The following is a 16,849-nucleotide window of genomic DNA, read 5'->3' as shown; positions in this document are numbered from 1 at the left end:
ACCAAAGAGGTCTCTAAATAAACTAAATACACGAAGCTTACTCTGCTTACCTTATACTATAACTCCTACCTTTGGAGTACAGTAACAGAATACTGTTTTGATTCTAAGTTGATAGAACACTACATTTTATCTTATATCTGTAACTGTATACAATTGTAACGTATACAATTACAGAACACAACACAATCACTTGTCACTATTCGGAGATAATAAATTTCACAGGTATTCGCTACCTGGTGTCTGTGCAGAAAACGAGCTCTCTAGCTGAGGTCACAATAATATCAACAAATATCAGGGAAAAAATGGTACTGAATCATCTTTGATTGACTGTAAGACTTACCAACTCTGTAGTGCAACTGTTAGCTTTGAATTCAATTCCGTATTCGTAGTGGAAGTGTCTGCCAACCGGCACTCTATGTTTACTTTCCGTTTTCTTCCTAGCGTATGTCTCAGATTTTTCTCTACTTGGGCGAATCCGTAGATTTTATACTATGACCACGCCCTTTATGCGAGATGGTAGTTCCATGTTGTGTTCCTAGGTTCTCCATTAATTCTGTTTTCAATTTTTGAATCACTCCTAAAAAATACCCATTACTTGCAGCTTCTCTGTTTTCGCGGCTGTCATTTGTCCATGCTTTTTATTCAGATGGTACCTCTGATCTTGAAGGAAGGAATTGGACTTCGGCTTGGCTATGATCTTGTGTTGGGATCACTGTATTAGGAAATTTTTGTGTTCCTTTTATGTGTGTGAACCTGCAGTCTTCATTAAAGCATTAATATGTAAATGACATGATGGAGGGCACAGTGAGCTATTCCGTCATATTCGCAGGTACTACAAAAATCTACATAGAAGTGAAAAACAAGAAGAATTATAGGCTATTGCAAAAAGATCTAGACTCTATTTTCGCATGGAACCAAAAATGGAAAATTAATTTTAATACCAAGAAATGCAAAGTACTGGCGATGTAAAATAGCTGAAAAAAGAACATCTTTAAACATCATAGGAAGTGATTCTATCACAAATCTTTAATCTTTTAATCTATTCAATCACAAAAGCAGAAGAGCAGAAAAATCTGGGATTGTTGATGAAAGCCAACATTTTACTTGACAGACATATCAGTAGGATTGTAGGGGAGAAATCTGGACTGCTGCAGAAGATTAAGTGGTTATTCGTTAAATGGATGAAGTGATGAAAAAAAGATGATAAAAAAAACTTAAACTGTGTAAGAATAGAATATCCTAGATTACTTCTTCTTTGAGTTTATCTGCTTTATCCTTATATCTTTCCAGGGAATTAAATTCTTCGTATGAAAATAATATAAAAAGACCTCATATTTCTTGCCTGCGACTAAGTTGATTGAAACTATCTATCAACCTATCAACACTATAGATAATACATACACCGGTTTCTAAACTTACAGTGACCACTTTGCCAAGTTTCTGAAACTCATCATGCATCAGCTGAACCGTTATACTCTTGTATGGGTTGTTTTCGGATATTTTTTGACCGAAGTTATATCAAGTCTTACTCATTTTAACAACACAATTAAAGTTAACGTAACACTACATTGTGGTAGGTCGATATCCAAGAGCGATCATATCTAAAGCTATATTGGCTGCTATTTATACAACAATTGCTTTCCAAGCGACATCGAGGAGTAACTTATTGAGTTGCAGTCTTCCAATATTTTATTAATTTCAATTAACCAGGTAAATATCTACTCATGATGCCCTTAGTTTAGTTTTTATTGACATAATTTTTTTCCCAAAATTTCCTACATACAGACCTTAACACTCTGGCTCAATATCTCATTTAGAGTGAGCACCTCCCAATATTTTTTGGTGGTCATAAAAAAATGCATACACGATCGTTGTGGATCAGCTGATCTATTTATTTTTCTACAATGGATATACAATGGAAAAACAACCCAACTGTAAGCTTATATTTAAACGGGTGTTTTATAGGGTATGATGTTTTATATTAGGACAGTCTTTAGGGCGGATTTTGAAGTTGATGTTCATGAGAGAGTATTTGTGCCCCTTGAAACTGTACCAGTTGACACCAATAGCATTGGTCTCATGATTTCCTCTTAGGTAGAGTCCTGTGGGATTAGCCCGGTGACATTGCCCATACCACCATCCTCCTTTGAAGGTCTGTGCACAGTTTTCTGGAAAGATGTATATAATATAAAACCAATGACGCAGAAAATCAGGATAGCAAAATCTCTTACTTTAAAAGGACGTAGGATGTAATGGGATCCAAAAAATAAATGCTTACAGGCATGACAAGGATGCCTGTTTTTATCTGTATTTTTCAAAGGTTAAAAAAAATGGATGTTTTTCAAAAAGGAAACTCCTGAAAGAAGAGTTACGAGTGCAGCAAGTCAAGCTCAGAAGCCAGTGTAAGGATATTTTTTTTAAGAGGCAAATTCATACACAGGTGGGAAACCAGAGGGAAGAGAATTCCAGAATCTTCCAGTAGAAGGAAAGAGAAACCGTGTTGGTCGACTAGTAAACGGCAATTGCAGAGGAAAGGGGTTAGACTTTTTGGAAATTCTGGTGTTGCATGGTCTTCTCTGAGCGGGAGGCACGCATTTACTAAGTTTAGAAGGGCAGTGATCGAAGGTATAGCGGTGGTAAAAAAAAAAAAAAAAAAAAAAAAAAAAAAAAAAAAAAAAAAAAAAAAAAAAAAAGGGGATAAAGATGCAGTATTACGACAGACAACGACGAGGAAGAAAGCTTTGAAATTTATCTTACCGAGAAAAATTGTGTGAGATAAAACACCCCAAACATAAGTCTGTGAAGAAGTAGTTAAACAGATTTATAATCTTAAAGCTACAAAAACCCCAAGTCCAGACGAAAACTTTCTGAGAGTGCAATGTAAATTTGATATCTGCGACCAGTTAACGGAAATATTTAAAAAGTCAGTAGACATTGGTTTTGTGCCTGTTGCTTGGGGGGCAGGCAATCTTTGTTCCTGTTTTCAAAGAGGGAGATAAATCGTCTATATGTAACTACAGGCCAATCAGTTTGACATAAGTTATAGGTAAAATGCCTGAATAAAAACAAAACAAAACAAAAAACTAATAAAATCAGAGATCACATCGAGAGATAACTTGGTTCGTGACTCAGCATGGGTTCTTCAATGGTGAGTCACGTGTAACTAATCTTCAGTATTTTTACACTAAAGCTTACAAGGCGTCATATAACAATGATAGTTACGATATTATTTACCTTGGCTTCAGCAAAGCGCTCCTCAAGGTGCCCCACCAGAGACTACAAAATAAAGTCAAAGTATAGGAGGAAAACTGTTTGATTAGATAGCTTGGATCAGTGATACAAAACAACGGGTCACTATAAAAGGTGTGAAATCCAAATGGGGAAGTGGAGTTCCACCAGGGCTCGGTTTTAGGTCCCTTTATGTCCATCATGGATAGAACGACTTGGACAATGGGATTAATAGTGATGTTAGTAAGTTTGCGGACGACACTAAAATAGACTTTTTTAGTATGAATTTCAGATGGTAGAGAAAAACATATGCTTGAGAGAAATTCTGATGGAAAACATGAGTGAATAAGAGAATTAGAGTTGTACAGGTTATAGCGTTTAGGAAATGTTGAATTGTTTTTCAAGGGAAAAGACAAAAAAGTCTGCCATTGCTGCGAAAGAAAAGGGGGTATATACGAGTTATTTCTTCAAAATTGTTAGACCTACGCCAGAAACTGCGTGCTGAATTAAAAGGAGTATGTAAGGATGTTTGGCTTAGTGGAAGTCAGATACTGTATGATTTCTAGCAAAGGGAATAATTTAGTATTTCTTATAGTAAGCCTTGTCTCATTCTTAGATAACACAAGAACAAAGGTAGTCAAAACGGTGTTTTCTAGAGTCAGGATTAGAAAATATGTGCAGAAGATATGCCTCAGTACCCAAAATTATCACTTTTGCAATATATTCTGTAATTCTTAAGCTATCGCGAGTAGAGAGGCAGTTGTCATTCTTCGAAAAATCAGGGCAAAGGTATCGCGTACTTTTTCAGACAGCGTGCTAAGATGACAAAGGGTACCATGGAAGGAGAATCGTTGAGGCGATAGAAATGACGGACAAGCTGTTTTACCAGCTTTATAAGTTAAACAGGAAAAATGACATAACTGATGAACGCTGAAACCTCCTTATGTAGAGGTTTGAGAGAAAGGAGAGTGAGATAGGATGCATTTCACAAACAAAATTACGTAGTCGAAGAATTCTAGATAGTGTCTATTTGAGTCAAATGGTCAAAAATTGAATGATTCAAGTTTTAAAGCACGGAAGACAGCAAGATCATTGTCTACTTATGCGCATCCCTCTTTATATGAGAAATTGGAATATAAGAAAAAAGGAGACTGTATACAGGTTGATACCTCAATGTTCAGACACATGTGATTCACCACAGTCCTAGATCATGTATTGGACAAGTATTCAGCAACTATTACTTTCCCAGATGAGGACTCAGAGCCAATGTTTCCTCTATTTTTTTTTTCTGTGAGTGTGCGTAGAAATTTGCTTGTGTGCAAACTTTTCCTTCTCTGAAAAGTATGTGCGGCGCGCCCATGCGAGTCACTATCTGATCATTTAAACAAATACGTACAATTTGTAAGTCTGAATTACATATTACTTCCATCGAGCAGTGGCGTACCAAGGGAAGTGGGGGGCGGTCCGCCCAGGGCGGCACAATTTTGGGGGCGGCATTTTATGGTGACCCAACAAATTAATATTCAAACATAAGTAACTTTGAGTAAAATAAATGGTTGCTACAGTTTGTCTTTTTATTTTGCATACCTATATATCTCTATTATTCCGTTTTCAGTGTCTTGATGTGTGATTAAAACTTCTAGGGGGTGGCTAAATAAAAACCTGCCTCCTGCCTCAAGCGGTACTTGTGCTAGGTACGCCACTGCCACCAAGGATATTATATGACAACAATCACAGAGCTAACATAAATATTTAATATGCATTTGATATCGCTCTGATTAATAATAAGAAATAACACTAATGACTAATTACCTTTAAACTTTCTAACTTTTCAAATACCTCTAAACATACATAATAAGATAAGGCCATTACCCATTCTCACCTTGTTAAACATTTATATTATACCTATTACTAATTCTCCCATGTATAATATAATTTTAGCTTCTATTTCTATATTTTTTCCTCTCTTCTGTCTTTGGCATTCACCCACTCTTTATGTACACTATCTAAATTAATTGAATTTCCATATAATAGGGAGCTTTTCACTCTCATAAGCATATCCAAATAACATTCTCCTAAACTGTTTCTAAGTTTGTTTTTTATTTCGTTCAATAGACTAAACCCTCTCGCACAGTCTGTACTAGATGCAAGTAAGGTTCCTCCATTATCCATCAATTTTGTCAAATCACAGAACTGTTCATTCTGAAAAGCAAATACAACCGTATGTGTAAAATTTGATATAACTTTTAATTTAATCTTTTCTTGTACAGAAAATTTGAAATCATTAAACTGACTAATTATTTCTGGAGTATCAGCCAGAAAATTATGATAACTAAGACAAAGGACATCAGCATGTTCACTACCAAATGAGAAATCACAATGTGAGATAGAGAAGATATCAAACACTGCCCATTCTTGTACCTCATTCTCAGGGAATCGGTCTTCTAAATGGGCACATAAACTATTTATAAAATTCAACAGGAGCCTACTATCTATTACTTCAGCCTCTTCTTGTTTAAGTAAAGTATTTACTCTCTCACTCCAGCAAGCATCACCTTCTAAATACTGATTCCTGATTTTGTTGATCTTCCCTCTGGCAAAATTATGGCTGTCTAGTGGTGTCAAGTTACTCCTTTGTAAGATTTTGCACAGAGAGGCCATTTCCTCAAAGACATCACTTAAAACATGAAGAGCTACCTTGAATGTCACGTTAGTTAACTTATTGTGACAATAATTAACCACGGGATCATTTGATCTGTCTTTTTCAAAATATGTAATCAGTCCTTCATAGTTTCTTATAATTGCCTGTAATGCAAAATGCCTGGATAGCCACCGCACTTCACTAAGGGGTTTGAAGGCAATAACTTCATTTTCAGACGCCTTAGCAATTTCTTTAAATTCAGCTCTTTTCACTGTGGAACGAGTAAAGAGTGTGTAAAATGTGCTCATTAACATATATCTCTCATTAGTTTAGTTTCCCTCTATGTATCAGTGATCCCCAGATCCTCACGCTGAGCCACAATGTTGCTATACAAGATGTAGAACATCTAATTTAAGTTTTGCAGTAACACTATTAACTTTGCCCAGCATAACTAAGGCTCCATGAAAGGTAAACATCACCATTTTTCGGAGATCAAGTTTCTTTTCTTGATCAAATTGTTCAATAGCTAACACAATGGAGGAGGCATCACAACCCTGCAAATGAATTATTTCACCAAAATATGCTTTATATTCACAGCCTTTTCGCCTGAACTTGAAATAGAGAATAAGACATTTGTTAACAGTTATATCAGTGCTTTCATGAATGGTTAAGGTGTGAAAATTTGCGGATGCAATTTGCTTAACCATGTAATTTTCAACAATTAGGTTTTTCCAAAAATTCAAACGCGTAATTTTTGCCTCGCCAGCTGTCTGGAAGTTCAACATACTTTTCCATTTGTTCATTGATATGCTGAGCTGAAAGTAGCGAGTTATTCATCTTAGCAGCTGACAAGACATTGTCAATAATAACTTTAATCTGCTCTGAATTCGACCGTATTCGCTCTCCGTCACCTTAACTTTCCAGTAGCATAGCCAGTACTCCTCTAGCTGGCAATGAACGATTTTGTTGCCAAGTTTGTGTACACCATTTAAATGTACTTTACTTGTCAAATGGCGTTTCAAAAAGTCCAGCTTCCAAAAGGTTTCAAACTTCTTTCCATTAGAATAATCCCCAGAAATCTTTGCATCGCGCAATAAATACAAACAACTCCAGCTGAAGCATTGTCAGTAAATATTTCATGCAGCTGAATGTTTATCAAATCATGAGCTTTTGGCGTAACAGTTTCCACTATTTCATCTAGCCATTCTATTTCAAAGCTACTAGCACTTCGTTTTCATTTTACACCCTTTGTTTCCTTAAAATTTGACAAATTGGGGCAACAGTTCTTTGAAATTTTGATAGTTAAAGAATGCTTTTTACATATTTAACAAACTTACAAGTCTACACTAATCAGCGAACAAATTGGCAATTAAATAGCTGAACCAACAATAAACGCCGCTCCTGGCTAGAGTGTGGAAATCATTTATAAACGTTTTCAAACGATCTCTACACTCCAGCCAGGCAGCAAAGTTATTTCGTTTGCAATGGAAGCTCTAGAGTTAGAAAAAAATATTGGTTTGACGGTTGGCATGTTACCATATTTTTAGAGAATCTATAATTTGATGTTTGGGAGGAACTTCTTTAATAAGTGAAATTTGATATAATTTGAAAACCTTGTGTGTGCACATTTTCCTTTTATGTGCGCTAGTTGCAAAACATATGTGCGCCGCACATGCGCACAGTTTAGAGGGAACATTGCTCAGAGCTCATATATGGACCGTTCTATGGGTAACACTGTGTCATTGCCCCCAATTCCTTGCCCACCAGAAATGGGGTGCAGGCTGGTAGTGCAGCGATGCTGATTTTTTTTTTTTTTCAGCCCTGGGTGGGACTTGAACAAGGATAGCTGAACTAACGGTCGAGAACGGTACCACTGCACCGTTGAGCAGGTGCAGTAGTACCATACAGTGTGGAAGGACATATGGGTTTTGGAGGAAAAGAGGTGGTGTTTCACAGAGTGTAGGCCACGAATATCGCAGCAATGGATACATTTACAGGGCAGCATCAATACACCTCTCTGGGTCATCATCAATATTTTGATCCAAGTATAGAATAGAGCCACTCTCTCCCCAGTTGAGACCCCTGAGACAGATATAAAATAATGTGTACAAATGATCTGATAAACATGGAAAAAGGGGGTGTCATATGTAATGTATTGTTCGGTGTGGTGATGTAGGGAAGACATGAGCGCAAACCGGACTCTGTGTCATCAGCAGCACTGAAGTTTGAAAGGAAGGTCAGTGAGTGACAAGGTATAACAGACATGGGATACCAAAACCTCAACCACCCATTGTCACTTCCTGTTCTTTCCAAAATAAAAATATTTGTGGCTGTGGCTGGCAATATCCTGTAATTAAGCAAAGATATAAGACAATAAAACGGAGGAGTTGACGGATGTCGTTTACGTACTGTCCCAGACATCGTTGTCGTTTTCTGGTGTAGAAAACTTGTGTCCACTGTGATAAGCTTCAAGATCATTGCCAGCATCACCCTTATAGCCGGTAACTGTAAGAGTGTATAAGGATTCTCTCGAGTCCACAAAGAAGTTTTCGTACTCAGCCCAGCGTCGGGAACCTTCCCAGTCCTCCATGTCAACACGAAGAGCATACTGGCGGTTGCTTGTTAGCGAGTGGAGAACATCGTTACCTAAAAAAATATGAAAAAAATATCTCAGTGACCAAAGAAAAGCGATTCGCGATCTCACACACACACACAAAGGATTACAAAGGATTACAAAGGCGGAGCATGCCGACAGGAGACCTTTTGGTCCATATCTAGGTCGGATGCGAGAAAAAAATCATAATAATAATAAAATAATAATTATATAAAAAACTATAATAATGTATGCAACAAACAAAATACATAAATAAATGCATAGGTATAGTTGAATAACAAACAAACAGGTAAACAGTAAATAATAATATATTGACACATAACTAATAATAAATGAAAATCAAACAGACAAATGATAACAAAGCAAAAACAAATGATATAAAATAAATTATAATCATTACAGCATCTTGCTTAGGTGTTTATCTAAATGAGTCTTAAAGCTTCGAACTGAACTACATTGCACTACCTGTGCAGGAAGTTTATTCCATTCATTAACTACACGGTTGGCAAAGTTGTTTTACCTACTTCCAAATTGAATCTATTTCCGGATAGTTTGAGACCATTGTTTCTTGTCTGATTCTCATTCAATGTGAAAATTTTGTCACTTTTGATGTTGTCAATTCCCTTTAGAATCTTAAAGACCTGTATCAAGTCACCTCTGAGTCTACGTTTTTTTATGGAAAACAGATTCATGTGTTTTAGTCGATTTTCGTATGATTTATTTTTGATATTTGGAATCAGTTTTGTGGCTCGCCGTTGTACTTTTTCCAGTCTGTCAATGTCTTTAATGAGATTCGGTGACCATACGGAAACAGCATATTCCAAATGTGGACGAACTAACGATTTATATATCTTGTTAATGAGCGATGGACTTTTGAAATCAAAAGATCGCGCAATCAGCCCTAGAATCTTATTTGCTTTCTCAGAGGCTGAAATACACTGCTTGGATGATTTGAGGTCGTTACTGATAATTACGCCGAGATCTTTTTCACTATCCACTTTTGTTAACGAATTTCCAAATAACACACACACACACACACACACACACACACACACACACACACACACACACACACACACACACACACACACACACACACACACACACACACACACACACACACACACACACACACACACGCACACACACACACACACACAAACATATAAATAAGATTTTTTGAGAAACTTATAATCTAATAAGAACAATTAAAGTGGCATTTACATACCTGGATGAAGAAATGGTGAAGAAAATTCTAATCACTCTGATAAGACCAAGACTGGAATATGCTGCAACGATGTGGTCACCAAGTACAAAAAAATGTATAACAAAACTTGAAAGAATACAAAGAGCAATTACAAAATTGGCACCAACACTCTCAAAACTATCATATGAAGAGAGACTAGCAAAACTTGAACTACAGACACTAGAGCAAAGAAGAGAGAGAGGAGATTTGATAGCTATCTACAGAATCATGAAAGGCATAGAAATTATTGATAGAGAGAATCTGATAAAATGGGATGATAGAAATACAAGAGGGCACGGAAAGAAAATCAAGAAGGACAGCTATAGAAGAGATGTGAAAAAGAACAGCTTTCCTCACAGAGTAATAGACAGTTGGAACAAGTTAGATGAGAAAGTGGTGTGTGCAAAAACAATACATGAATTTAAAAATAGTTTAGATAAAATGAGATATGAAGACGGGACCCCACGAGCATAGCTCCCCTTCCCGTAAAATACAACTAGGTAAATACAACTAGGTAAATACACACACACACACACACACACACACACACACACACACACACACACACACACACACACACACACACACACACACACACACACACACACACACACACACACACACACACACGGCTCGGTGGCGGATTGGTAAAGCACTGGCCTCACAAGTCAGAGAACCGGGGTTCGATTCCCCGGTCGGGCGGAGATAAGTTGGGTTTGTCTCCTTTCACGTGTAGCCCCTGTTCACCTAGCAGCGAGTAGGTACGGGACGTTAGTCATGGAGTTGTGACCTTGCTCTCCCGGTGTGTGGTGTGTGAGTGGTCTCAGACCTACCCAGAGATCGGCTAATAAGGAGCTCTGAGCTCACTGCCGTAGGGTGGTGTCTGGCTGTCTCGACAGAGACTGCAGCAGATCCGAGGTGAATACACACACACACACACACACACACACACACACACACACACACACACACACACACACACACACACACACACACACACACACACACATATATACATATATATACATATATGTATATATATATATATATATATATATATATATATATACATATATATACATTATATGTATATGTTGAAATATGTAAGACAGATGAGTGGATGGGTGGTGAGATAAACACAGGGAACCGTTTAGGGATTTATTCTGACGTTTCGTCCTTACCAGGACTTCTTCAGAGTACATACACATTTAAACAATTCACACCCTAAATAGGGACTACAATGACAAAATGTTAGGTCTGCTAAATGATACCACTACGTATGAGAAGAAATATCAAGGTCACACTGCAGTGGAAGAGGAAAATTTTAAGAAAGAGGCCAGGAAGATACTCTCGAAAACCCAGAGGGGCAAAAAACTGATAGGATTGCTGGAGGAAGCCCCGAGACCACCTTGTATGCGCAGGCTCCCAAAAACCCATAAGCCCAACATCCCGATGAGACCCATCACTTCAGGCATACGTAGTGCTCCGCAAGGTTAGCCAAATGTTTGGCGAAACCCCTATCCAACAGACTGGGATTGATAAGTGGCGCTCACCTGAAAAATTCCAGTGACCTCATTCAGAAATTAAAAGATATGGATATTTCAAGAAAAATTATGGCTTCGTTTGACGTCACAGCCTTATTCACGAATGTTTCCGTGGAAGGGGCGCTAAAAGCAGCAAGAGAGGTAGTTAGAGATATGGATGACGAGGCTCTACCCGTAGGAAAGGTAGATTTCTTAAAACTTATATCGCTATGTGTGAGATTTGGTCCCTTCGTTTTCAACGGAGAGGAATACAACCAATGTAGAGGCCTTGCAATGGGGAGCCCCCTCAGTGCTGTTTTAGCATCCCTCTATATGGAACTTTTAGAGAGATATCATTTTATAAAAATAATGGGTCGAAACACCTCCTGGTTTCGATATGTGGATGATGTCTTAGTCGTTGCCCCCAAGAACACCAATTTGGACAACAAACTGAGGAGGTTAAATAATGTCGAACGAAACATCCAGTTCACTGTGGAACACGAGACAGATAACAAATTGGCCTTCCCCGACACCGTCATCTGGAGGAAAGAAAACAAAACCGCATTCTCGGTTTATAGAAAAAGTACCAATAAAGACGACATCATTCATTACTACTCCGGCCACAATGAGAGATAAAGAGTGGAGTGGTAATAGGATTCTTCCTGAGAGCATACCGCATTTGTAGTGAAGAATTTGTTAAAGATGAGGTGGATTACATTTTCAACGTTTTCACCAAACTCTGTTATCCGGAAGGGCTGTTGTACCAACTCAGAGAAAAGGCTTTAAAGATCGCAGAAAGAAGCATAAGGGACAGAGGAGACGTGACTGAAAATGATGGCAAGGACTATTTGTCCGTACCAAAGTCAAGCCACTCAGGCGAGTTGGGACAGTTGCTCACTAGAGCCGGTATCAAGATTGCGATCAGCACGGGAACGAAAATAGGAGACATTGTTAAGAACCAGAACAAAGTAGTGGCCAACGGAGAAGAAAACAGTGTCGTCTACAAGATACCGCGTGGAAACTGTCCTATGAGCTACTACGGGGAAACCAGCAGAGGTATTAAGAAGCGGACAGTTGAGCACAGGAATGACGTCAAGGCACACCGAGTATCAAACTCGCTAGTGGTTCATGTAGATACTCATGGCCACTTACTAGACTGGGACAGAGTAGAGGTGCTGCAGAAAGGACTCCATAAGAAAAGAAGAAAAAAAACTGAAGCAGCTTACATCGCTTCCCATCCGAGCAACAATCACCGCGATGGATTTATTAAACTAACAAAAACGGCCAGCCGCTTGATACTTCGCGAGGCAGAGCGTAGGAGGACGAGAGGTCAGGTCGACCATGGTGGAACGCGGATAGATTCGGCGGGTATTTAGGGGATGAATTGTTTGAATGTGTATGTACTCTGAAGAAGTCCTGGTAAGGACGAAACGTCAGATTAAATCCCGAAACGGTTCCCTGTGTTTATCTCACCACCCATCCACTCATATGCATATGTATATATATATATATATATATATATATATATATATATACATATATATATATATAAACATATATATATATATAAACATATATATATATATATACGATATATATATATATATATATACATATCTGTATATATAAATATATATACATACATCTATATATATATATATATATTTATATATATATATATATATATATCGCCCCATTCGCTCCGTGGTACCAAAAAACTGAGGAAGGCAATTGAGGCAGCATACATTAACACTAATAAAAACATTAATCATAGAGAAGGCTTTATATGTCTAGCAAAAGCCACAAGCTTATTAATAATAAAAGAATACACAAATAAAATAACAAGCTCTCCGTAGCGTCCCATGAGAAGACCCGTCTATATTTAAAATACTCTGTTGGGTTTGAGTTGTTAGCTTTGTGATCAAGACCCAGCGGGTCCAAACGTTAAAGCATTAAATTTCTCCCATTACTCCTCGTCTGCTTCCTCCACCTTCAGTCTTATTTGTCATAATATAGTCAACATATATATATATATATATGTATATATACACACATACATACACACACATTCATATACACATACACATATATTTATAAATATATATATATATATATATATATAAATATATATATTGTTAAGGCAGTCCGTCGTTGACGATGAAGACGTTCTCTCTCTCTTGAAAGTTTATAAAGTAAAACATTGGTAAGATCATTATCGATGTCACTGATGTATGCGCCGATGGCTCCTCACGCCAAACTCTGAGGCGCAGCGCTTTCCACATGTTGGACATGGGATACCGTCCCCAGGTGGAAGAGGGTTTTAGGCTTGGTACTCATGCCTGCGGGTTCGCTGGAGGTTTCTGGTAGCTGTGCGTTTTTCCTCGAAAGTCTTAGCTGCTTGCTTGATGGTTAAGCGACAGGTACATCGGTCCGAGGCAAGGGTTTCCAGTTGGTATGGTTTTATACCATAGAATCAAAAGAGGACAGGGGAGTCATATGAGACGTACAAAGAAAAGAAAAGAGAAGTAAAGCAAAAGGTAAAGGAGGCAAAGAGGAGAGCAGATGTGAAATGGGGTAGGAGTATGACAGAAAACTTTGAAAGTAATAAAAAGATGTTTTGGAAAGAAATTAAGAGAGGAAGAGGAGGCGAATCAAGTAGGGAAGAAAAGGTAAAAGGTACAGATGGAGAGTTGATAATGGAAGAGACGGCAGTGAGGGGAAGATGGGCAGAATATTTTAGGGAGTTGCTGAATGTGAAGGAGGATAGGGAGGGAAAGATAGCTGCAGTGGGAAATACGAAGAAAATGAGAGTGATGAGTGAGGAGAATGGAGGAGAAATAAGGAAGGATGAGGTGAAGGCAGTTGTAAAGATGATGAAAGCAGGTAAGGCACCTGGTCTGGATGGATGTCATGCAGAATGTCTGAAAAAGGGAGGTTCAGTGATGGTGGACTGGTTGGTGAGATTATTTAATGTTTGCTGGAGAGAGGGTAGAGTACCGGAGGACTGGAGTAGTGCCTGTATAGTTCCTCTGTACAAGGGAAAAGGGGACAAGTGTGAATGTAGTAATTTCAGAGGGATTAGCCTGTTGAGTGTAGTAGGGAAGGCTTATGGGAGAATCTTAATTGAGAGGATTAGGAGAGGAACAGAAGGAGTAATTGGTGAGGAACAGTGTGGATTTAGGACGGGTAGAGGTTGTGTAGATCAGATCTTTGTGGTAAGACAGATATGTGAGAAAGCTATAGGAAAGGGGAAGGATGTTTTTTGGGCTTTTATGGATCTGGAAAAGGCTTATGATAGGGTAGACAGAAAGGCACTGTGGGAGGTTATGCAGATTTATGGGATAGGAGGAAAGCTTTTGGGAGCTGTCAAGAGTTTTTATGTGAGTAGTAGAGCATGTGTTAGGATTGGAAATGGAGAGAGTGAGTGGTTTGAAGTAAAGGTGGGACTTCGTCAAGGATGCGTTATGTCGCCCTGGCTGTTCAACTTATACATGGATGGGGTGGTGCGAGAGGTGAATGCTAGGGTAGTGAGTCAGGGATTGGAGATGGTTAAAGAAAATGGAGAAAAGTGGGAGGTGAGCCAGCTGTTGTTTTCGGACGACACTGCGCTTGTGGCAGGGTCAGAGGAGGGATTGAGGAAGCTGGTGGCAGAGTTTGGGAGAGTATGTGATAGAAGAAAGCTAAAGATAAATGTGGGTAAAAGTAAGGTGATGAGATGTACAAGGGGTGAAAGTGGCAGTAGACTGGAAGTGAACATTAAGGGAGAGCGACTGGAGGAAGTGGATAGTTTTAGATACTTGGGTGCAAGTGTAGCAGGAAAAGGTGGAGTGAAGGTGGAGGTAGAATGTAGATTGAGAGAAGCGAGTAAATGCCTTGGTGGTTTGAAGAGTGTAATGAGGAATAGACATTTGGGAATGGATGCGAAGAGGAGACTGTATGAAGGAGTGATTGTGCCAACAGCACTGTATGGGGCAGAAACGTGGAACATAAGAGAAGAAGAGAGAAGGAGTTTGAATGTGTTTGAGATGAGGTGTCTGAGAAGTATGGTGGGGGTTACTAGGCTAGATAGAGTGAGAAATGAGGAAGTGAGGAGGAGAACAGGGGTGAAAAAGGATTTGGGAGATAGGGTTGATGAAAGAATATTAGGATGGTTTGGACACATGGAAAGAATGAGTGAAGAAAGACTAGTAAAAGAGGTATGGAAGGCAGATGTGGAGGGAGTGAACATGAGGGGACGTCCTAGGATGAGGTGGATGGATGGGGTGAAGGGGGCTTTGGGGAAGAGGGGAATGTCTGTTGAGGAAGGAAGGGAGAGGACGGAAGACAGAGGTGAGTGGAGAATGGTTGTATATGGATGATGTTGTGACTGCATGAGGACGAATGGGCGGGGGGGTGGGGGTGGGGTAGTATGTGTGAGTAATTTTTGACGCAGCCCGAAGGGATTTCTCCCCGTCCTCTCCTTATATGCAAGGGGGGACGGAGAGGGGGGGTCGCCGATTAAATGAAGCGGCCTTGCTGTGGATGTACTGTGTCTTGCGACACTGCTTTTGACCCAGGGCGGTGGGCAGGGTGCAGGGATGACCCGTCATCCAGGAGGTGCTCAGATGAGAGGAAGGGTGGGAGGGGTGGGAGTGTATTTAGGGATGAAATGGGTGGGAGTGTTTTTATGCCTTTCCCTTTTTGGCTACCTCCCTTGGAAGGGGGAAAAGGCCTTGGTATATGTATGTATGTATGTATGTATGGTTTTATACCGCATTTTTTAAGGTTTCGTTTCAGATGGTCTTTGAACCTCTTCTTCTGTCCACCAGTCGCACGGGTCCCATCTCTCAGTTCACCATAGGGAACCTGTCGAGGGACGGTTTTCTGGCATTCGTATGACATGTCCAACCCAGCGCAACTGGCGAGTGATTAATTATCATTGACTATATGCTGGTGGTGTTAGCAGTTTGAAGAATGTCGACGTGTGGTACACGGTTACGCCAAGTGATGCCTAAAATGCACTGTAGACAGCGGATGTGGAAGGCCTCCAGTCTGCGGACTTGTTTACTGTAAAACGTCCAGGACTCACTGCCATACAGTAGAATGGGAAGACAGATGGCAACATACACTTTGACTTTGGTGTTAACAGTCAGGTCTCGGTTTGTATATACCCTCTCCCTGAGCTTGCCGAAGCTTACTGTGGCTTGGCGAATGCGGCTCTGAATCTCTGGTCCAAGCTCGCAGGTAGAAGAGAGAATGCTACCAAGATACTTGAAGACATCCGCGTTTTTTAGTTCTTCCCCTTCAACCGTAAACCTGGAGAGTATGTTGGGGTTACGCCGTTGGGGTTCGAATAGGTACTGAAGTACCTCAGTCTTGTCCGCATTGACCAGCATACCTCCTGCTCGGTATGCATCATTGGAGGCTGTAATATTCTCTGTAGTGCTTGCTGTGTTGGGGCTGGGTATGCTGCATCATCAGCATACTGAAGATCGAATATGTAGAGTTGTGCGGACTTTGGTTTTAGATTTCAGCCGCTGAAGATTGAATAGGCTTCCGTCTAATCTGTAGTTTATGGCAATGCCGTCTTCAGCTCGGGTGTTATAGCGTGCTAGGAG

At 39.5% G+C, this 16,849-nt stretch overlaps 1 protein-coding gene across 1 annotated transcript in view; it reads right to left on the bottom strand.

Moving 5' to 3' along the window:
- Positions 1–1,863: 1,863 nt before the first annotated feature.
- LOC143039889 (techylectin-5A-like) overlaps positions 1,864–16,849 on the bottom strand; it is a 48,411-nt gene continuing 33,425 nt past the window's right edge. The window contains exons 4-5 of the mRNA XM_076210211.1: positions 8,279–8,515; positions 1,864–2,168 (exon numbers count right to left, since the gene is read on the bottom strand). Of these exons, the coding sequence (XP_076066326.1) occupies positions 1,960–2,168; positions 8,279–8,515 (446 nt within the window). The 3' untranslated portion in view covers positions 1,864–1,959. The remainder of the gene's footprint in view (positions 2,169–8,278; positions 8,516–16,849) is intronic.

This window comes from Oratosquilla oratoria, chromosome 27, assembly GCF_046742065.1.
Source record: "Oratosquilla oratoria isolate Oo_2021 chromosome 27, ASM4674206v1, whole genome shotgun sequence".
NCBI lineage: Eukaryota > Metazoa > Arthropoda > Malacostraca > Stomatopoda > Squillidae > Oratosquilla > Oratosquilla oratoria.
Note: the sequence above shows the minus strand (reverse complement) of the source record. Positions and strands in the feature narration are given on the sequence as shown.